Genomic DNA, 23,665 nt, shown 5'->3' with positions numbered 1-23,665 from the left:
CACACACACACACACACACACACACACACACACACACACACAGACACACAGGGCCTCTAACTCTCAAGCTCTATGGCTCCCTCCAGCCCCACCCGCCTGTCCTCCGATGGCCTCCCCCTCATGCCACATTAAACATTTAGTGAGGCACTCTGGATCTGTGTGACACCATCTTTTAGCACCGCCAAGCTAACAGCCCTCACACTGTGGAAAAACATAGGTGCATGCTCGTCGGCAGAAACCTGATCCGGCGGTCACACTATTCCCTCTATCTCCATTCCCATCGCTGTCCCTCTTATGCACACACACGAGCGCAAAGGCAAAATCACTGGTTGTTCAGAGAGCAGGCCTACTGCCTACTGTGTTGAGAGCAAGACCTGCATTAATCAATATTGATCCCTGGAGTGTGTGTCTGTATGTGCATGTACTTATGCAATGCATGTGTGTTTTTGTGTGTGTGTCATAGTTTGCCTCTCTGCTGCAGTGAGGTGTAACCCAGCGTTGGTGTCTCCCAACCAGTGCAGTAAAATGCTTCTCTGCAATATTTTGAAGATATGAGAGGAGACAGGGGCTGGATGTCAACGCTGTGTTGTTGGTTTTTTGTTTTTTTTTGTTTTTTGTTTTTTGGAGGGCACTCATGTGCTTTGGACTGGATTGCATTTTTAAAATATGTCATCTTGTTATGATTTACTGTTGCACAAATGGATTTAGTCTGAAACAAATCAAATAATTGAAACTTTAATGTCCTGCTTGAGCACTTGGTAAAACACATTTTGGATCAGTATGTAAATGAAAAATGTGTTGTATGCAGCTCAACTTAACTGAGCCATCTCTACCATTTGATTTAGGTTTGTGATGCTAAAAAATTCCACTAGATGTCGCTGTGTTTTTTCACAGTTTGCCTTTTCAGCTGGCCTACAACAGGAAGTTAGTGACAGCAAAAATCACACTAGACATGAAGGCTGTGGGATTTTCAAAGGTTTTCATTCAACATGTTATAGTTTCAGAGGTCTCACTGAACAGATTTATGTAAATTTACACTAAAAATAAAAACCTATAAGGGTCAAATGATTTTTTTTAAAAAACACGCTCTATCAAACCCCTAATTAAGCCTTAAAGGAAGTGAAGCTCAGCCAATGAAATTAAAATTAACTTCTGATTATTCAGTGTTGTTAAATAACACATTTAATGTTATCAAATATATTTACAGTATATTTACAGTAAAAACATTTCTGAAGTATGTTTTCTTTACTATCTATAACCAGGTTTATGGTAAAGTAGTGATACTAAGATAACAAATTTACATCTTCTCTCTCTCTCTCTCTCTCTCTCTCTCTCTCTCTATCTCTATATATATATATATATATATATATATATATATATATATATTTAATGAAAAGAAGAAATTAGAAGGAAGTTGTTGTCAACTATTCATTTGTGAGATGTTTCAAAGTATTGTAATGGTAAATGTGCGTGGAAAAAATATTAATACTGGTAATATTACTAATTCCATGATCACAAATTGATATAAGTTGATATAGTAACATGTTACAAGCATTACAACAATAAATAATTTCTAATTTTGATACACACACACACACACACACACACACACACACACACACACACACACAGAGAGAGAGAGAGAGAGAGAGATATTTTTGTTATTATAGCCCCAAGGATCTAAAAATGCATGTTTTTTCTTGGTAAGAACTTGCCCAACCTTTCACATCTTTTTGGACTTTTGGACATTTTAGGATTTTGGGACATTTTCACAATTTTAGGAACTTTTTCTAGGATTTCAGAACATTTCTGGGATAAATAGAGAGTTTCTAGAATTTTGGAACATTTCTCTGAATTTAGGGCGTCATTTCTAGGATTTGAGGACATTTCTAGGATTTTTAGGAATTTTCTAGGAATTCAGGACATTTATATGATTTTAGGACGTTATTCGGATTTTAGGACATTAGGGGCTTCACTATGACCTCTGTTGGGGGTGCACTCTGGTACCTTATGTACGCTGAACGTACAAAAACACTCCCCAGTGTGAATCACTCTATTTTTATTTTTATTTAAAAAATGGTTTGGTGGGCCAGATCTGGCACGCGGGCCGTACATTGAATACCACTATGCTGCACGAGCCGATTCTCGCGAGAATTCGTTCTCTTTACTACACACACATACACACACAATCATCATCATCACTCCTCCTCTCCCCAGCCCCTCCCTTTCCGTCTTTGCTCGCCTCTATCCTCTTCAGCCTTGCCTGCCTGTCAGAAAGGTGCTCCAGTGTTGGAGGCTAGGCTACCCTCCTCCCGGACCCCCGTACGAGAGCCAGCCGCCGTCGTACCCCAAGGCTCGGGCTCCCCCCCCCAGCTCACGGTTCCAGCCATCGCGACCACCGCTAGTTCCACCCGGTTCACCGACGAGTACCAGCTGTACGAGGAGCTCGGGAAGTAAGCAGCACTCGTTACATCGTGTTTGTCTTGTCGTTTTGTCCCCCACCCCCGCAACCTCGCCTCACATATTATTTCTGGTTAGCCAGCTAGCAGGCGACAGCTAGCCAGAATAGCTCACACAGTAGTCCCGTCGAGTCCTTAATAATTAGTCCGTGTGTGTTCAGCCTGTTAGTGTGCAGTCAGGCTAAATAACTAGCGGCTAAGCTAGCTTGTAACGGAGAACAGCGCACCAAGTCACTAGCCAACGAGCTACCACGCTGATATTGATAAACTAGCCGAGTTAGCCCAGTAGCGTTGCGTCTTTTAGTCGCTAATGGTGATGAATACACCACACAGAGGTTGGTGCATTAACAGCTGTTAGCCCTTCCGTGTTTGCTTGCTGGTATTTTCTGGTCTGCCAGAGCCGTCAGCGGGGCCCCGAGAGACGCCGGGGACCTGTGACATTTCACCGGCCCACGGGTCTGACAGCTCGGCTCGATAGACCAGAGGCTGTAGCTAACTAGGCCGACCACTTTTTTTCTCTCTTCTCCTGAGCAGCTGCAGATGATTTGTGTAACCGTGTTGTTAACATTACGTACCCCTGGATCACGTTAATGAGGAAGTTATTCGGTGCAGGCTGTTTGCACTGTAATGCCCGTAGAGCACACCAGCTGGCCCCGGTCATCACGTTATCAATAAGTCGCTGTGGGTGTTAAACGATGGTAATTGTGAAACACAGCGGGGTTATGACACAATTTGGCGTTTACTGTGTAAAAGCAGTGACGTATTTTCTCGGTAGCGGTATTTTGATGACGGTAACGGGGCCACTACCTCCTCTGTTTCATCATCATCATCATCATCATCAGCAGCAGCAGCAGCATCTGTTGTTCTTGGCCGGCAAATGCTGTTTTTTTTTTCATGTTGTACCCAAACCAGCAGCAGCAGGGCGACACTGCCCCTACAAAGATACACCGGCTTTAATTTCCAGCTGCCATTTCCACTCTCTGCCTAATAATTGACAGTAATCGATGGGACTGATTGCACTGCACACTTACTCCATGTCACACAAGTTAAATGAAGCAAACCGTGCGATCCTACTTGGATATTAGCCAGGATTAAATATTTGTAAAGACGAAACCACACCTATATTTATACAGAATCAGAAATATTTTATTGATCCCTGTGGGGAAATTGTGGTTTTTGCTGTAGCTCTGATGCCAAACATAGAGAATTAGAAAGTAGAAATAACACCAGCACAAAGTATGTAAAAATATAACATTCAAAACAGAAATACAGTAAAAATAAAAAACAAATAGCATTAGTATGTGAATATTTTAAAATTATATATATGTATAATGTGCTGGTCATATGAAGTGAGTAAAAATACAAAATACCAAATAGAAATACAGTAATAATAATAAAAAAATGAACACTAGTATATGAATATTTACAATTAGAAGTGTGTACAATGTGCTATGAGAGAAAAGTGTGTAAAAATATGAAATAGAAATAAAGTAATTATAGGAAAAAAATAGCACTACTATGTGAATATATAAAATTATATGAATGTATAATGTGTTTAGTGTGTTAAAATATAAAATAGAAATACAGCAATAATAAAAACAAATTGCACTGGTATGTGAATATTTACTATTTATAAATATGTATGATATGCTGAGTGTATGAAGTGTGTACAAATACAAAATATCAAATAGAAACACAGTACAAATAAGAAAAAATAGCACTTGTGTACAAATATGAATGAATATTACATTCTCCTTCATTCATTGTGCAAATAAGAAATACTTCAACTTAGGGTTGATTTTTTGTTCATGTTCACTTTGACAATTACAACAAAAATAAACAAACTAACAAAAACATGTTGGCATGTTGGCCAGTTCTGGTATTTCATTTTAAAGCGAACATCTGCAGATACCGATGACATGCTCATATCCTCGTGCATCCCTAATAATGTGTTCAGTGTGTAAAAATGTAAAGCTATGTGCTTTATGCTATAACACAGTGTATAAAACCAGTATGTAAAGTTTAGAAATATAAAACATGTGTAAGGTGCTGCAGTGTCGGTCAGATACAAAAGTAAGAACAATAAGACTTTATGTTAAAAATACATTCAAGAGTTGATGGAATATCGCACATTTGAATAATTGCACAAAGGATTGTTATTGCACCAATTACTGCAGCTAAGACTGTGTATACACAGAATTATTGTACTTTAAAATGCGCACCAGTAGTTTGATGAGTCCTATGGGGGCAGGTGTGGTTAACAATCGTGTATTGTTAGGGCTCTTATTGTGTTTGTTTTTCTAGCGTATATACACACAAGTATAACTGAAAATTTGTTTATTCATGTAATGGGTTTGTTTGTTAATGTAACAGGTATGTGCCTTCCCTTATTGGAATTTGACCGTTTTTCTGTTATTGGTCTGTTTTTTAGGTGTCGTTTTGTATGTGTCAGAGACTAATTCTGTTCTCCCCTAAACTATATTTAATACAACTTTGGAGGCAGGTGATTTAGACCGATTATCAGTATTTTGATGTAAAGATGAATTTTGACATAAAGAATATCGATATGATGTTTTTATCAATTCAGATGATTTGATGTTTTGTAATATAGCGGTGACATCACTGTTTTTCTTTCCCTCAATACTTCTTTTATAACTGATTGAATTTTCGATTATCAGTTGTTTTACCACCCTTAGTGGCTCCAGTCATGAACCACACCTGCCCCCCCAACCTTTTGGTGTGCATTATGTGCAAATATAGGTGTGGTTTGATTTTGAAATGACGAAGATCCTTGTAGGATGGAAATATCTTCATTAAACTTGTGTGGCATGGAGTAGGTATGCAGGTGTTACTTTTTTCCTCATGTAAGTCGTTTTTTTAAGCCTTGCACCTACGTGATGTGCGTATAACTACCGTCTCTCGACTGATTGCACTGCACTCACACAAACACACACACACACACCTATGCATTCTGCGCAGTGGACGCACTGCTCCTGATTCTTCTGCAGACTGACCACTTACCTCGGCTTATGTTTCTGCACCCTGTTTGTTAATGCATTTTGCTCTGTCATAGGTTATTAACGTCAAAGCACTGACTTGTACTTCTGTCACCTCTCATTTGCTGGTAAATAATTGAAACTAAGAGCAGAGCGGGTAGGAGCAGAGTGCAGCAGAAAGTAGCAACTCTCCATAGATCATCCAGAGCCTGCCTCTTGCAAGAAAACTGCATCGGGCCACATACTGCAGGTAGTGCCGTCTGTGATGTAGGTGCTGTGAAAATCATGCATAATTACTTGTGATGCTCAAAACCGAACAGGGTTTCCACGGTAATGGAAAACCTGGAAAAGCATGGAATTTCATATTCACGCTTTCAAGGCCTGGAAAGGTCATAGAACAAGTAAAAAATCATTGAAAGTTTTAGAAAAAAAAATGTAACACAACAGTGCATTTATTTTCTGTAACTGATGATGTAATGTAGCTCTAATTTGCGTTGACATTTGCGATAACGTATTGGTTTTGTTATGTTTTTGTTTATTTGTTCATCACTAAAAAAGTTTCTTCATTTTCTCTTTGCATTCCTTCTATCCCTTCATGTATGCCCACTAGGCATGTCAAATAATTTCTAACTTCAAATGGCTGTATTTTGTATTTATTTTACCAGCGGTTTCTTTGAAAAATTTTGGACATTTTATTTTGGATTTGGGGGATTTTTTTTCTTTAAATTTTTGGGCAATTTTTATAGAAAACAGATTTTTGTGTGTTTTGTTTTTTCCCCTTAAATGTTTGAAAGGTATTTTTCTTTAAAATGGCCAATAATAAATAGAAATGCTAAGAACATAAATTACTGTTGAATTTTCAAATATCCGATGGTCCGTGAACACGTCATGTGGGATGCTGAAATTGTCTATGTTAGAAAAACGCCAGGCAAGTGGGGCAAGAAAGAAAAATACTTAGGGCCCTTGAAAAGCCATGGAAAAGTTTTGAAATTTTGTCAGTGTCAATGTGTAGGAACACTGGTTGAACTATCACCATAACAGCAAGCAGGTGAAAAATATGGAGCAGTCATCTAGGTCAATATGAAACTCCTCAGAGAAGGAGTTGTTTTATTGTGTGTTATGCACTTCCTTTTCTGCTTGAGCAGATTTATAACTGAACGTTGTTACCCTGCGAATGTATTAAATATTGCCCATTGTTGTGCGAGATGCATCCCATTCTTTGTGGCGGCTGTTGCAAATTGAATTTCCTTTGGGGCTCTGGGTTGCATTGTATTGTGCGCCTATCAAAGATTAGCAAAAGTACTTGGCCATTCATTTATAATCCAACACCTAAGCTGATATCAGCACTCATGCTCGAGATGCTGGTTATATTGATGCTTGTTTTCCTGATTGTTGCCCACCTTTTTAGGTTGGCTGTGATAGTAATGACTGTAAACTCTGTGTGTGTGTGTGTGTGTGTGTGTGTGTGTGTGTGTGAGAAAGACCAAGGTTGTTGTCATACACACAAAAAACAAACCACAGCCACACGAGTGGATGCAGTTTCAAATGTCACAATTTGTGTATGTGTGAGAGAGAGCATGTGAAATGGAACTGATTTTTGGTTGTTTATGTTCTTTCTTAGGGGAGCTTTTTCAGTGGTGCGTAGGTGTGTAAAGAAGTCATCGGGACAGGAATATGCTGCAAAAATCATCAACACTAAGAAGCTGTCTGCAAGAGGTACGGTAACACCATGCACACACACTCATATTAATACTGATATGTTTGTGGTGTATATGGTAAAGTAGAGCTACATGATATATATCATTATTACATTGTGACAGGTGTTATTATTGGCATAAAGTAAAGTTTCTGGAAATTCTGATGAGAAATTAAAGGTCCAGTATGAAGGATATAGTGGTTTTAAGCACTGACGCTGCAGAATGAAAACTTCTCTACTGTTTGCCAAGAGCAAATGTTCTTTTCTTAGGAGAGTATGGTCACACATGAGCAAAATTCAAGTTGGCAATTATTCACCTTCCATTCAATGGGTCTCATTCATGAAATGTTAGTAAATCTGTGAGTTGATCCGCAAATAAAACACCTTGGCAGGGGGCGTCCCAGTGATCTGTGACGGGCCAGGTTTGGGCCTTAACTCACACGAGTTGGTTTGAGATGTAATTTTTTCAGCCCCTTGAGAACTCCAAAGGTGATGTATGTGTTATATGCTATTGAGTTTTAAATTGCGATCTTTTTTCCACTGAATCTGCTGATTGCCAACTAAGGTAGCTAAATGTTTTATCTTTCTAATAATTTGTCATGTTTAACTTGCATGTTTCAAGTATTGTTTATGTGTGTTGCTTACTTACACAAGCTCTACGAGCAGTCACAGGCAGGTATAGATTTTGTTAGTAGTTTTGGAAATATGGGAGCTACTGACATATTGATAAATGCCAGAATACACGTAAAGTTCCTTCTGCAAACACTTTACACAAAAATTTGTTCTGCTGACATTTCATAAATGAGACCAAGTGTGAGCAAAGGTACGAACAAAACATTCGCTACGCTGAACTTTTGCACAGTTGCAACCTTAACCAATAGCAGGAATTATGTATGGAGGAGAAAGTAACTGTTTTTTCAACAAGACATTGCGACTTACAATGGGAAGAGACATCTGTGCATCAATAGATACATTTTTTTGAGCATCACAACTCTGCGAAATGACTTGTTTCACTGTCAGGATTTAATCCATTTGGCCGGATAACATCTGGAAAATTTAGAAAAGCCTCAAGATTTATCATTTTACATTTAAGTAGCATAGCTGTCGCTAGTTGTCTATGGGCCCAAAGATGCGAAAGCAGTGCAGATCATCGGTATAATTTCATACAGATGAAAAAGAGCTTTCTTGGCTCAGTGTGCCACTGAGAAGAATGATTGGGCCCTGCCTTGAATGCTGTATCCAGGTCTCTCAATGCACATATGGTTTAGGAGAACTACTATGGCTGACTTGAAAATGCAAGTGGTCCTATGTAGAGCCAATGTTTTGTTTGTCCGTTCTGGGCTACTGTAAAAACAACATGGTGGACTCCATGGAGGAGGATGCACTCTGAATGTAGATATAAACAGCTTATTAGCTATCCTTATTTTCAGGCGATTATGCACTAAAGAAAGCATAGTTATGAATATTATATTCCATTTCTGCCAATAGATGTCCCTAATTCCTACACACTGAACCTTTTATAGATAAAGGGGAAATGTCTGTGGCTAATCCAGTAAACTAAACTCTTGACAAATCAAAGTGCTTCATCCTATTGAGGCAGAAATCCTGTAAACTCAATAAAGCATTAAAGTAGTTCAGTACATTCATTTGCAACTTTGTCTGCTATGGCTTACCAGAGATATTGAAGGAATAACTAATCTCTACTGGTGCACGTCTTTCGTCTCCCTGTATATATGTATTGTCATATTGCCCAGCCTTATTGGAAAGTATGCTCATAAACCATGAGTCCCATAACTCCGATGGCAGCGGAAATCTTTTATTCAATCATTGTGTCTGTGGGGAGTTCTTATCTGCAACCTCTTGATGGTTTAATGACCCTCTTTATAAACACCGTATTGAATAACTCTCAATCGCTCCTCTGTGGTGTCATTAGACAACCGCTGTACGATGAATTGATCCAAATTTCTGAGACGCTCTACATGGAAAGGGCACCTGGACTGAAATAAAACAATCAGAACTGGCATGGCATGACAGATGTTTCTCGTCTGATGTCTTGTTAATTGTCGGCGTGGTCACGCAGCTCCACTCCTTGAATTTTATTTGCTCCTGCAATAGATCCACACCCATGTGCGCATGCCGTGCCATGTCGTAACAATGACGTGAGCTTGTGTCAGTGTGTCAGAGCAACTCCCCCCCCCCCGCTTCAGCCTCAGATACCTAATTGCTTTCTCCTTTTTGTATCTGACAAATTAGGCCCTCCCTGACATTCACACACACACCTGGCTTCCTTTGTTCTCCTTTCCTGCGTGCTCTCATTACCTCCGTGTCTATCTTTCTCTGCTAGCCTCTCTCACTCATTGCCTTTCTCTTGTCTTTCTGCAAAGGGGGATTGGTTTGTATTGAGGCTAATCCACTTATGCTAAATGTATCTCATCAACCACTAAGACCCCACGGATTCCATAGGCGCCTCCCTGTTTGCCCTGTTGTTGTCTGTGTCTGATGGCATTTGTGTGTGTGAAGACAGAGAGAGCAGGGAGTTACACTAATAGAGCATGTCTGTATTGTGAGGCATCTGTGAGTGTGTTGTAATACCGTTATTGTTCTATCCCCGCCATCAAGTGTCCACACAGGGCAGCTCCCGGTATTAATGTCCCACCAAGGAAAAGTCAGGGCTCAGCAGAAAACTGCTGGCTCTTTGCAGAGGCAGGCAGCACAATGTAGGCCTGTATACGTGAAGAAAGCTGGCCAGGAGAGGAGGAGGAGGAGGAGGAGAAGGAGGAGATTTTTAACTATGTGGGCTTGCAAGGCGATCGGTGACACTCCACGCCAGGGAGGCAAGGTGAAAGGAGACGTGATAGAGTGAGCGATTTTGGTGCTAAGAGAAGAATTTGTGTTAGGCCGCCCCGGCTGACGCAACTTGCACCTACACGCACACAAAACACACCGTCCACACACTCAGGCAGCCAGTGCGTGAGCAGGCAGCTTGCCTGGTAGGATTTGGGTGGGTTTTTTTTAGCCCGATGGGGCGAGTGTGACCTCACGCGTGGCCTGGTGGGTAAGTCTCTCAAAGCTCTGGTAAACACTGCAGTAATCTGAGGAGGGGGGGAGGGGTAAAAGGGAGGCTGGGAGGGAAAGGAAGGAAGGAAGGAAATGAAAGGAGGAAGGAAGTGAGGGAGGATGGGATGGGAGGGATGGATGTAGGTTGTTGGCTGTTGGATAGTGCGGCCTACAAGCAGTTGGGGGTGGATGCGAGTGGGCAGCCTGGTACACAGTATGCACATGAACACACAAAAAAAACCCTGATTCTCAGCCCAGAGAGGGTCCTCAAACCTTTGAAACCTGAGCAAATTGGCTTGATTTCTTTCAAAAACACAAGATAAATCTCGATAATTTGAAATCTCCTCTAAACTACTGCAGACTAATAAAATACCAAATTATTAAATGAACTACAGTTACAAATAAAGTAGCTACGGCCATAATAAAGTTGCATAAACTACTATTATAATACTGTTTAATAAAATATTGTCATAATGTTAAATAAAGTATAAAGTTAAACAAAGCATTGTTATGGTACAGGTCATTTAAATATTGTTATAATTAAATAAATCAGAACCAATGGTGCTTTTATTTTGAAGGACTCGGCTTGTCTCAGGCGGGAAGTGTCAATGTTTTTGTAGACTTGAAGTTTCCGGTCAGCAGTTGGATGTTAACGTTATTAGAAAGGTTAAATGTGACTGCAATATGAGGAGTCATCCACTGCGAGCTTGAAACAAATTAACAGCTCCCCGCTTCATAGATTGCAAAGAAGTCGCACTGGTACTCTGTGTTCACAAAATATGACTAAATACTCATGATTGGAGCTCTGCAGATAGAAAAACACAGAGCCTCACCTGCTCACACTACCCCTGCAACTACTCATTAAGTTAGACTTAAATGTGATGGTTTATCTTCTGTAAGCTGGAAGCAAACTAACAGCTTTCCAGTTCAAATATTAAAAGTATTTGCAAGTTATTGTTGTGCTGTGTCTGACTTTTCATGTCCAAACCACGTCCAAATGACAACAGGAGTCCCTTTTTTTGGGTAGGAGCGGGGTTAGGGTCATTGTCTTGTGTACTATCCCCACGTTCAGTATCGCTTTCCAGCTCCTCTGTGTTTGCTTGTTTTGGTGCCGTGCATTGGACGCAAAGTGTTATCAGGCGACGTCAGCGGAATAAACGATATAGCATAATATGATTTAGACACATTCAATAGACATATTTTTTATTGTCAGACGATATGCTCCGCATGTGCTGCGTTCACAGAATTGCAAAAACCTCATAATTCAGAGAGGGGACACAATAATACAAAGGGACACTCAGTTATTTCAAAGGAAAATATCAACAGCAATCTGATTTTTTTTCTAAGTCTAATTTTAATTTTTTTGTACTAAGCAGGAATTACGGTCGGGCTGAAATCGGCCCATGAACGAATAGTGTAACAGGGCTCACCTTTATTAAGCGTGTTCATAAAGCCTGCGTTTTATGAACATGAACAGGGTCTTGTAACTGTGGCTGTAAATGTAACATTACTAATTGCTGTGGTGATCTTGCAACGGGCCATCTTAGCGTCGCGTGCCTCGCAGTGGGTCTCACCGCAGAGCGCTGTTTGAGCTCTGGTGGGAGGGGCAGAAGGTATGTTGCTCATTATGTAGTGTGGGTTTTTTTGTTAAACGTAGTGGCACTTAGAACATTATATTGGCAGCTGAACTTCAGTATTTGAACAAATACTCAAATTTGACGAAGCACGTTCTTGTTTTTTATAACCATTTCTTTCACAGAAAAAATACTCTATGGTGATACATGTGTTATGTGTACCATGCTAAAAACTTACATATTGCAACCTCTACCTCCTACAGTCATTGCTCCCTATATCTGCCATTGGATTTTTAGAATACACTTTAAGGTTGAGCTGTTGAAGAAATTTAGGGTGAAGGTTAAATCAACATGTTTCTAAAATTCTTGCGAAAAACTTGAAATGAACTCCTCCTAGCAGCCACTGCCACAGCAGCTGTGTCGGACTAAAATTTCCCAACATGAACATGATGTCATGATGAACAATGAAGTAAAACAACCTCCACTCTTATTAACCGACAGTGTGATAAAAACCTGAGGGGTCAGCTGGTGGGATGTTTTTGGTGAGTAGTGGTAACTGTAATGGTAGTTGCATATGCATTGTGAGAGGCAGATAAAATGCCACTATTATTTAGAGATGCTTTCTCAATTTTAGTGTATCTTACTGCTGGATACATGGGAAGCATGACAAAATTCTTTGTTGGCATTTAATATAGTTGTTTCTTAAATGTTTATTATGAAATGTTACAGCTTAAATATTGTCTAGACTTTGTCTCAAAGTTCAGTTATAGTTTCAGAACAGTATTGTGTTAAAGTATAAAATACCTGCTCCTCTTTTTCACTGTATCCAAATTACAAATGACCATTTCCTAAAATCTTTCTGCGTGTAAATATAAGAGTTGCACCGATACTCAGTATTTATGTCACACAGATTTTAAAAAATGCATCAGATATTGGCAAAAACAACATTATGAAGCTTTTGTGTTAATATCTGTATAACCACACTTGTGCGGTTAACTTTCATTTAAAAAAAAGTAGCAACTCATCACCTAATAAGGACAGCAGCAACATTACCAAAAGGCTGGGTATTGAACCGCTGTGCTTTTTGGACACCCCTGAAAACATGTTTTTAGCTTGGAAACATTCTTCGTACCGTCTACATATTCTTTGGTTAGATATTTCCTGAAAAGATATTTGCAGTTTTTCTCTTGACACAGTTCATATACTGTATAGCTGCTTTGTGTTCAGTCAAGACAATGAATTGAGAACTGAGAAATTACACTTTTTGTAATCAATAGAAAAAAACATTCATAAAAAAAGTTTATAATCCAAAATGTGTTTTAAAAAATCATTTTAAATTTTGAAACCAGATCATCATATGTAACAAGGCAGTCCTACGCTACACTAGCAAGTGAGTGAGTGCAGCTACCTCATTACAAAACAGCATAAACAGGTTTGTTTAATGGCTGTCGTAGGCAAAGGGATTACAAATGGTTTCTCACAACAGTTGAGTAGATATTAAAGGGATAGTTCAAATTTTTTTTGAAGTCGGGATGCATTAGGTGCTTATCTATAGTCTGTATATAACATACAGTAGATGTCGGTTGATGTACTGCTGTGGACGGGGACACCAAAACATATTTCACCCACCTAAAAAAAATCAATATCAGTTTAATTTTTTGTGTTTGGATGCTTTATTTAGAATATTTTCTTCCTTTATCTTGCCATCAGACAGCCCTTTTCAACAGGGAACTAAAGCCATATTTTCTTTACAAAGCCACTGGTCTCCTTTGACAACAACAGTAATTTTACCTCACAGAACATGAGAGTTTCTGGTCTACTGCTGCCTAATTTCTGCTTCGATATGACAGTGATAGAAATAAAACACCTGTTTGTACATGCTAATTTGGGCATCTTTTGTAGGTGTAATACAATGGTGGGCACTAGTAGCCACTTGCGCTTATATGGGGTGGCTAAAATACATTTTGCTGCTGCCTGCATTTACAGCACTACATCTCTTAGCTTCCATGCTGGTTATCCTGCCTTCCTCTCCAAATTTTGGGCATCCTGGCTGCTATTTACTATATGTAACACACTAACTATTGATAAGCAGTATTACACTGCAATCAGTATATATTCTGTGCTGGTGAACAAAATATGATATAGAGGCACAATTGTTAAAACACCTGTACTCGCCCCAAAAATACTGTCACATTGTCAATATTGAGGCACACTGTCAAAAAATGGTGTTTGATTTTGTTGGTATTTCCGAATCTTAACACTAAAGATGTAAACTTGCCTGAAACAGACTGAACTGAATCCTCGAGCCTTCAATCAGATTGTAGCAGAGAGAGGGGCGTGTGTGTGTGTGTGTGTGTGTGCATGTGTTTGTGCGTGTGTGTTGGGCCCTCTCCATCCTCCTCAGCTGATGTAAGATGGCTGTGGGCCCGCCCCATGGCAAAGCAGATGGCCAATTAGAGAGCAGCAGGAAGTGCCAGTAATTACCCTCCAGCCCTCTCTTTCCTGTCTTCTTCTACCACACACTCTCACACCAACAAATAAGGAGATTGAATGAATTAGTGAGTGCTGCAGTGACACTGCACCAGGGTAGACGGCTACACACACACACACACACACACACACACACACACACACACACACACAGGGGAGCTGTGATCCTCTTCTAGCAAATGGACGTTCCATGTAATCCTCCCTCCTTCTCTCTGTCTGTCTCTCCGTCCTGCGTCACTGGTGTAATTAGAAGGAGGTTCAGGTCTCTCCCTTATTCACTCGCTTTCTCTCAGATGAGGGAAATCTATACCTGCAGGGAGGTTAGTGGAAGGTAGATGTGCGGATGTAGCAACATGTTAGAGAGCTACAAAACTGCAGCTTTAAATTCAGTCCAAGTTAGCAACAAGTTAAGTCGGCCTGACACCAAATGACTTTTCACGCAATTTCACTGTTGCAGTCAAATTTCCAGTATTGGAATAAAATCATGAGTTTTAACTTCCATTTGATGTGCATTCCTGAAGGGCTGCGTATCACTGAAAAAAATTAAGATACCAGTACCAATGCCAGTACATTTAAAGCGGTACTGATAACAATGGAGTACTTAATTGGATACCCATTATATGAATGGAGTGGTGTGTATACCCTAAAATTTAAGTTAATAGCTTGGGTTTTTATTTGCTTTAATCACTAGAGAGTGAGAGCGTTACAACACTTTGTTTTTTACTGTCCCCCAGGATTACTGCAACGGGTACATCGACACAACGCCTCTCTTTATCCTCTTAAAACAACCCAGCGAGCCACCAGCATTATTAGACATAGACATAGATGTTGGTGGCGCTGCTCTGCTGGCGACCCGGACTCGTGCTGCTGCTGTGGAGGCATGTTGTGCGCAGCATACGAGTCCAAAACAAATTTCCCCATGGGGACAATAAAGTATATTGTATCGTATCGTATCGTATCGTATGTTTTGTTGAATTTAGGCTGTGATGACTGGTAACAAGGAAATTGAAGGTGCTGCTGAGTGTGAGCTTTGCACCAGGGAAGGTTGTGAGAGTCTGCCTAGCAGCACACATGTACAGTGACTGGGCTGACTTGGGCTAACTGTTAGCATCAAATGGCTATTTACAGCTACACTCCTGTGATTTGTAGTGTAAGGTGATCATAAAACTCAGTTTGAACTGTCTCAAGTCAATCTTTTTTGAGCCTTGACATTCTGATAAATTCAAACATGTTTAATTTTATCTAAGGTTTTTAGTCTTAGCTCATGCAAATGCTTAAGTTCAGGCTTTCTCAGTTGCACCACACGGGAAGCAGCAAACTGGGTACTGTGAAGAAACTAGTGGAATTGTATAGTGAACAAGAGTTGGTGTTTGAGTAGGGGTGTATCTGATCCACCAAACAGCAATTATTTTTGTAAGAAATCATAATTTTTGAAATGGTCCACCTCTAATTCCCATGGTCTCCTCCCACTGAAAGAGTGCAGCTAATCAATGGGGGCTGGGAGCAAGTTGAGGCCACAAACTCCAAAATGGAAAGTTTGTATGCAAATACAGAATGCAAACCTCAATGTTTTGTTTTCTTTTAAATGCATGTGTGTCCATTTGTATTATTCTGTGCCCCTTTCTAAATTCAGAGCTTTCTGCACGTCTGTAAATGCACCGCAGGCAGAGCTCTTGCTTTGCTTTTTTCCTCAGCAGCAGTTTGTTACTCGCAGGGTGGATAATTGATTAACCTCTGATCAGACCAAATACAATGATGAGAGGAGGTGCTGCGACTATATGCAAAGTTTTAGACCCAGCAGAATGAACGGTTAAGTTTCACTTTTAATGCACCTGATGTTCTGCTGCTCAGTCTGTGCCCAGAGTAAGCTCTGTACTCTGAGAGTGTGGTACAATGCATAACTAAACGGTTTATATATTTCAAAAGTGCTCATGATGACCAGTTAAGCTTTAAAAATAGAAAATCTTTTTGTGGCAGCAGATGTGTTAAACGTGGCAGGCCGGCACAAATAAATGAATGTGTTGGAAACCCTATTATTTTTATGGATCATACTGATGCCTAATTTACAAGAATACTGTGGACATATATCTGTTTCTATAGTTATGTGTTTTTGCAGACACGTGAGGAATTGATAGTCATATTTCTTAAAGGGAGTTTGGCATAAGATATATTCCAAAAGGCATAGGAAGGAGCAGGATTTCCAGTCTGCGAAAGTGTGACTAAAAACGTGTCTTAAGATGTGAGAGGGTGTCAGACTTTAGTCTTTCAAAACTCTTTTCAAAGTCTTTTAGTGTGTGGTAGGCATTAGAGAAAGTCAGGTGAAGGAGGATGCAGAGTTGCAGCAGAAAGTGACGCTGCTTTTTATTATAATGTGGTCCTATATTATGTCTGTACATACTGTATTGCAGTTGTAGAAGAACAGTTGGGAACGTCGATAGTTGATTGCTCAGCAGCAGCATGTGAATTTTATCTGAAGCTGTTGCTGCACCGGGGAAATGAATGCAAATCTTAGCGAGTGGTGTAATCGCTCTGGAGCTGTGGGGTTGAGTTGGCTTCACCATAGCCATAGTGCACACGCATTTACACTCTGAGACTCATCTTTACTACCTAAGTCACCTTTGACCTCAGCTGCGCGGCTCCTAAAATGACTGGAGGGAGTAGGTTTGATAAGAGCCATGCGGCTGACACGTCGACATCTCAAACAAACATGTAGACACATACGGCTACAGGATTCAGTAAAATCCTCAAACAAGGATGTTGGATTTAGACAGAAGGTGTGTGTGTGTGTGTGTGTGTGTGTGTGTGTGTGTGTGTGTGTGTGTGTGTGTGTGTGTGTGTGTGTGTGTGTGTGTGTGTGTGTGTGTGTCAGAGAGAGAAAGAGACGGTGTGTAATCTTGCTGGTGTACATTCCCAGCAGAAATGCAAACACTCCTTCCATAACTAGGCTTCACAATAACCTCTCTGCACGCACGCACACACACACACACACACACACACACACACACACACACACACACGCATACATACATAGGCGCTTGCAGGTGCAAACTTGTGCAGCCATTGCTTCACACAACCTCATTAATTTCCACGAACTGTATAATAACCTTAAATTACAAAAACAAAAAAAAACACTATGGTCAGTGGAGCTTTGCTTGAATGCACCTGAGGACTGTAACTTTTGAGAGGCAAATGCAGCCACTCGATTTGAACAACTGTTACTTGTAGGTTAGTGGCACGACCTAAATATTTGCCTTTGCAAACAGAAAACAAATCTCTTTCTGTGACACAAATAACCTCATACCTTTTGAAATAGCTGCATGTTGACCGATGCTCCAGTTAATCATCATTACAAAGGAAACTGCACGCAGTTTAAGTTTAACACCATTTAGCAAGTATTAGCAAGCAACTTTTCAAGAGGTGTAGACCACAGACTTAATACTATGGTACAGATACTTTGAAGTCTTTATTTTGGACAGAAAGAAATCATCTGGACTTATGCCATACTTAGGATCATAGGTCACAGGCAGAACTTCTCCAGCTAAAATACATCGTAGGGAACGTTTCTAATAGCCTCAATTAAAAGCAAAAGTTACTACATGAGTGCTTCTCACTTGGTGCGTATGTGGCATTTGGTGACCCAGTGGTAAAGACCCATATCATATAACCACAATGTCCCTGTTTCAATTCAGGTAGGGAGTTTTGGTTTATGTCACACCCCAGCCTCTTTCATTTTTGCTGTCTGCATCTCTTCTGTCACGATTAAAAAAAGTGGCAAAAAATGTAAAAAAAGGAAAGAAAAATTCATAAATTTGCGCATAGCAGTGATGAACATTTAGTTGTCGTACTCATTCGCCTTTACTTTGTCACCACAAAGCACCACAAGTTAAAAGCTGAAACTTCATTGGAATTTACTTGAATTGTGCTGTTTAAACTGAACACCATTGTTTGACTTGGTAATAATGCACAAAAACTTGGCTGCTTTGTCATTTAACTAGTTTTTAACTCTTCTCTCCTCAGACCATCAGAAGCTTGAAAGGGAAGCTCGTATCTGCCGCCTGCTGAAGCACCCTAACATTGGTGAGTTTCGGTGCATGTGACCTAATGTGTGTTGTTGCTCATGCTCACAGGATAAGAATGTTTCAGTGGCCATATCTGGTCATGTAAATATAAACCATGAGATTGTATAGTTGACATTGATGACGTTCTTTAGTCTCATTTAATCACTGTTAGACAACCACCTTTTTATACATAAAAAATTCATACACATAGAAGCTTTGAAATTCATGAGCAGGGTATTTACTGATGTATTTTCTGCATAAAACAATAAACAAAAGTCTCCCCAGCTTGTGTTAACCACAGACCTTATTTCAGGCAGCTAACCAAAAACTCTTTCAAAAAACCCATTGACTTAGAGACGAGGCAACCAGGAATGCTGAAATGATGACTTATTTCCAGGTTTAAGGACTCATTCCTGGGGCACCATATAGTTTTGAAGTTTTAACGTTTTAGGATAATGCTATACTGATATTGGGTATCTGTTGTCAGTTTAGAAACCATAAAGATGTCTCTGTTGTACAGCAGAAGTGATGTCTGGCATCAGTTTGATTTATTGCTTTGCATTGATCTCAAGATGCGGGAACACTGTCTATGAAGACCACATCTATAATGCAGTATGACTGCATTCATCGTAAAATTGTAATGCGTTCATAATGCTTTATGACTACATTCATAAACACACATAATGCTGAGTGATGCCCTATATCAACAGTCAGAAACATTTTGGGTGCGACTTATAATGATTTATAAGTGGCAAGTGTCTTATGGATGCTTTTGGCTAGTTATAAACTAGAGGTTGACTGATGGGGCTTGTAATGCTTTATAAATACCTATTATCACCTATACACACATCAACAATCAACTGTAGTAAGGGCTCATAGTGAGATGTAACAGCCCATGCAGCATCACGAGTTATCATTGTATGTGTTAAGAGTGAAGTAAAAGAGGTGCATATTGATGCATTTATATTGTAATTAACTATGAATGCCTTCAAAATGCATTATAGATGTGGTCTTCATAGAAAGTGTTACCCACGATGCTAACAGTGCAGGACTGCTAGCCACAGTTGTAATTTTGTCAGTCTTGTTCAAATCAGTTGTGCAATTGTTGTGAGAACAGAGACAAAAAGACAAATGACATCACAAGTATTACCACAAGATAAGTAAAGTGAGTCAGAACGACAGGGGACTAAAGGGCTATCGTCCTCTTTCTGAGGACAGATCTCTGCTCTGCCTGCTGAGATGAGACGTTTTCTGTGCCGGACATGTTTGTGAAAAATGTCCTCTGCTGTCTTTACTTTGTGGTTTTATTACTGTGGACCGTTCTGATATCACAGCTCAGTAACAGTGTGTTAATTTTGGACGTTTGTATTGCAGTGACGATTAGAAAATGCAATGCATTGTGCTGCTCTAATTGAGATGTCTGGAGGAGATGGGAGTTAAAGGGCAGAAAGGAGGAATATGACAAAATCAATGACACCTTTCTCACCGCACTCCCTCTTATTTCTCTTTTCCTCATGTCCTAGTTTTCTGTCGGCCCCCCCCAGGCACACAATCGCCCCTCGCCTACTTCTCCTGTTCTCTTCCTCTCTCTGTATAGATTCTTCTCTCTCTCTCTCGTCCTTTCTCCTCTTTTTGACATATTTTGGCATCGTCTGCATTCAAACTTTGGACAAAAGAGGGCACAAAAAAAGAGACAGATGGAGAGACGAAAACAGGAGGAGTAGGAGACAGATGGAGGGAGAGCGAGAAGATGGGAGGAGGAGGAAAGAGCAGTCGCTCTTGTTTCTTGCTGCAGGGCCATCCTACTTCATCTTATTATACAACTGATATTCATTTTACATAACGATAACTGTGGCTCCTCGACACTAAACCTAAGCTGCATCTCAGAGCCATCCTCTTACGCCTGGATCCTGCTTTGCCATTCTGCTGCTGTTCTGTTATATTGACAGCAGGGCTGCGATGGTTACCGCATAACCGCAGTATCGTGGTGATGTGAGCTCATTACTGTAATCACCACTTTATTTTTTCTATTTTCAACCAAGTGCTCACTTATCGCCATCAGTAATCAGAAAGCATTACTGGTAACAAGCACTTATATTTTATTTAATTTTCTTTCTTCTCTAAACAGAACATTTCCTCGCCTGGTGCCAAACCTCAGAATCACTGCCTTTATCTGCAGTTTGCTTTATACGTGATTCACATAGGTTTTGTTTTGTTTTGTTTTATTTTCCCTGTAGCCAATCAGAGCTTTGTACATTGAAAGAATGGGGAAGTCTTCCTTTTTTACCAGAGCCAGAAAAACTGGCATAAAATCACCGCCATGCAGTGTGCTTTAACCGTTTTATATCGAAGCAAATTGGCTTGATTTCTTTTAAAAAATGAGAAAAAGGAGAGAAAACAGAAATGACCCAAAATCAGCAACAAATTAGTAAAAAGTAAGAGAAAATTACCAGAAAAAAGAAAAGAAATCAGGAAGAATTGCTTAAATATTATAATAATTCTGTTACCTAATTTGAAATATGTAACTGATAATTATTAATATAGTTTTCCCTAGCTTTTTTCTTTTTTCCCTAGACATTTACCCATTGCTTTTTAAAAATAATTTTCTAAATACAGTAATTTACTGTAATTTGTGGATTATTTCTTGCCAAGTTGCTCATGGCCTTTTTCCCCATATTTCGGAAAAAAATTGCACCAGTTTGCTCAGGGTTCAAAGGTTTGAATATATCAGACATCTGAAAGCAGTAGAAGCTCAATACGCACGAGTACTGCAGAGTCATTTGTCCCTGGAACAAAAGTCCAATAATTTCTGCATCATACTTAAAATATTTATGAAAAGATGAAAATATCAAAGCAATTACGTGACAGCGAAGACTTGTCTTTTCTTTGTTGGTAGTGGAGAACAGCAGAATGACTGTAGTAAACATTAACATGTGTGAACTTTTTCAAATATCATAAGAATGTCGATATTTTTGACAATGCTGCTTTTCAGGGAGACTTAAACATTAAAACACTGCAGCATTTTTTTGAAATTTTATTTACTTTTCCTCACCTGTGCTCTATCTCTGTGTCACTGCCCACCTTCTCTTGCTATCAAAATAAGGCAAATATGCCCCCCAAAATTATATGAACTAGAGGGGCACTTGTGGTGTGAAGACCTCTGCCAAGGCCGAATTTCCTGTAGTAATTTTTATATTCGCCCTGTAATTAGGATCCACTCCAAAATTTAATGGGTTCTCTCTGTGCCCATGTTACACCCTTACACCAAGTTTCATAAAAAATGGGCCAGTAGGTTTTCAGTAATCCTACCAACAGGAGGACAAACCAAAAACATACCCTCCTTGGGGAAGGTAATAGCTAAAAAATATCCCAATAAATGTTTTCCTGCCCTTTTTCTGTCTGCGCATACATTTGAAATATTGCCAGGAGGACCGATGAAGGAAGAAAGGGCTATAATAAGCAGCTTGTGACGAAGGTGTGCATGAAGTGACAAGCTGTTACTACAGCTCAAAAAACATCAAGTCTTAGACACAACACTTTAAAAAGGTTTGAAACACCTTTTCTTATGAAATATCACTCATGTCGTGCCAGATCACAAGCTACAATAATCGTTGCTCAGTGGTTGGCTACAGTGTGGGCATCCCAGACCTTAATACATTTGCAACATGAGGTGCGTGTAACATAAGAATTAGTTTTAAACTATCAGTATATATCCATATTTTAATAAAACTGAATTAACCATTAAAAATAAAAAGTAAAACACAGAAAATATGGCATGTGGGAATATGGCAAACACTGTCCAAACAGCAGAACGTTCACACGTCTTAGATGATTTGAAAACAATTTTAAAAAATAATAACAACAAATAAACAAATAAATCTTATTTCTGGTCAAGAGCATGTCAAACTCTTTGTACAGACTGTTTACATTTTTTTACGTGTTTTAGTGACAATATAAACAGATTAAATTGACAAAACAAAAATTTTAACTTGGCAGTATTTTCTGAAACAAAAGACAGACTTTAAAGCAGCGCTAAAAGTCGATCTGACTTGACTGAGGAAGAAATTATGTTTACAGACGCAGACGTGTATTAGTTTGATTCATGTTACCTTCGGTTACTTTTTGTCATATTATTGTATGAAGTAATCAGTTAGTCACATAAATTTGCAAACTCGTCATTAGCTTTTGATGAGTCGACTTTATAGCTAACATAGTGCGGCGAATTCAGATACGGTGCAATATTATTCATGGTCAGAACAACAATACTAAAGAATAACTTTACGTGTGTGTTGAATGTTGTAACTTTATAACGTTGCTGTGCGCGTTAGTTGCCACTGAAAGATGGCTGGTCTTGCCTTCTTCTTCTTCTTCTATTGGTAATGCTTCTCTTTCTTCTTCTTCTGGTTAATGGCTGGTGGTATCTGGCGTTTAAGGTGCATTACCGCCCTCTGCTACTGGTGTATGGGTGGTTTAATCATATAATTTTATAATTTGATTATATAACGTTCTATCAACCAGCCCCACTTTGTATATTATTTGTGCGTTCTTGAATTACACCACATCCATTAATTTCAAAGCATGTGACTTTAACAACTGATTGTCATTATGTTCCAGATATCCGACACTATTTACTATCCTAATCATAGACTATGTGGGGTTTAATTTAATAGCAGTTAATTGCCAAACGACTGGATCTTCTGTCACTGCGGTCACATAGTTGACATTCATTCCTCGAGTGCTGCCTTCGTACATTTCGCTCTTTCAAATTTTTAATGTTTTCTCGTTGTCTCCGTTAATGCAGAGGTTCAACTGTCAGACAATGCAGCCATTCTGTATTTTTGTCTGTCTTTACACCTCTGTCTCACCACCTGCTCTCTCTTGCAGTGAGACTCCATGACAGCATTTCAGAGGAAGGCTTTCATTACCTAGTCTTTGACCTGTGAGTATATTCTGAACACACACACAGTGACATTTTATTCATGCGTGTGTCTGCGGTTTGTTTGTGTATGCCAACAGACTTCTCTCTCTCTCTCTCTCTCTCTGTTTCTTTCCTTCTTTTCTTCATTTCCTTCCCTCCCCCTCCCAGGGTGACAGGAGGAGAGCTTTTTGAAGACATTGTAGCCAGGGAGTACTACAGCGAGGCCGATGCCAGGTAAGCGCTTCGTATGGAGCAGCCCAGAACATTTACACATGTGCACTCTGCCACAAATAATGTAATCCCATTAAATATATGAATACTTACTTTCATGTGAGTGGGAAGACACAGCGGTGGATTTAATTGGTTTGCTTATATTCTTGTCAGCAGAAAGCATCCCCCCGTCAACAAGTGCAGATC

The 23,665-nt window shown here is 39.6% G+C and overlaps 1 protein-coding gene across 1 annotated transcript in view; it reads left to right on the top strand.

Annotated features, from left to right (window-relative positions):
• Positions 1-952: 952 nt before the first annotated feature.
• Positions 953-23,665, top strand: part of LOC121959037 (calcium/calmodulin-dependent protein kinase type II subunit gamma-like) — a 52,683-nt gene continuing 29,970 nt past the window's right edge. The window contains exons 1-6 of the mRNA XM_042508217.1: positions 953-961; positions 2,218-2,453; positions 7,077-7,171; positions 18,290-18,349; positions 23,215-23,269; positions 23,417-23,482. Coding sequence (XP_042364151.1) covers positions 953-961; positions 2,218-2,453; positions 7,077-7,171; positions 18,290-18,349; positions 23,215-23,269; positions 23,417-23,482 — 521 coding nt within the window. The remainder of the gene's footprint in view (positions 962-2,217; positions 2,454-7,076; positions 7,172-18,289; positions 18,350-23,214; positions 23,270-23,416; positions 23,483-23,665) is intronic.

The sequence above is a fragment of the Plectropomus leopardus genome, chromosome 19 (genome assembly GCF_008729295.1).
Source record: "Plectropomus leopardus isolate mb chromosome 19, YSFRI_Pleo_2.0, whole genome shotgun sequence".
Lineage (NCBI taxonomy): Eukaryota > Metazoa > Chordata > Actinopteri > Perciformes > Serranidae > Plectropomus > Plectropomus leopardus.
This window is presented reverse-complemented; position numbering and strand designations above follow the sequence as displayed.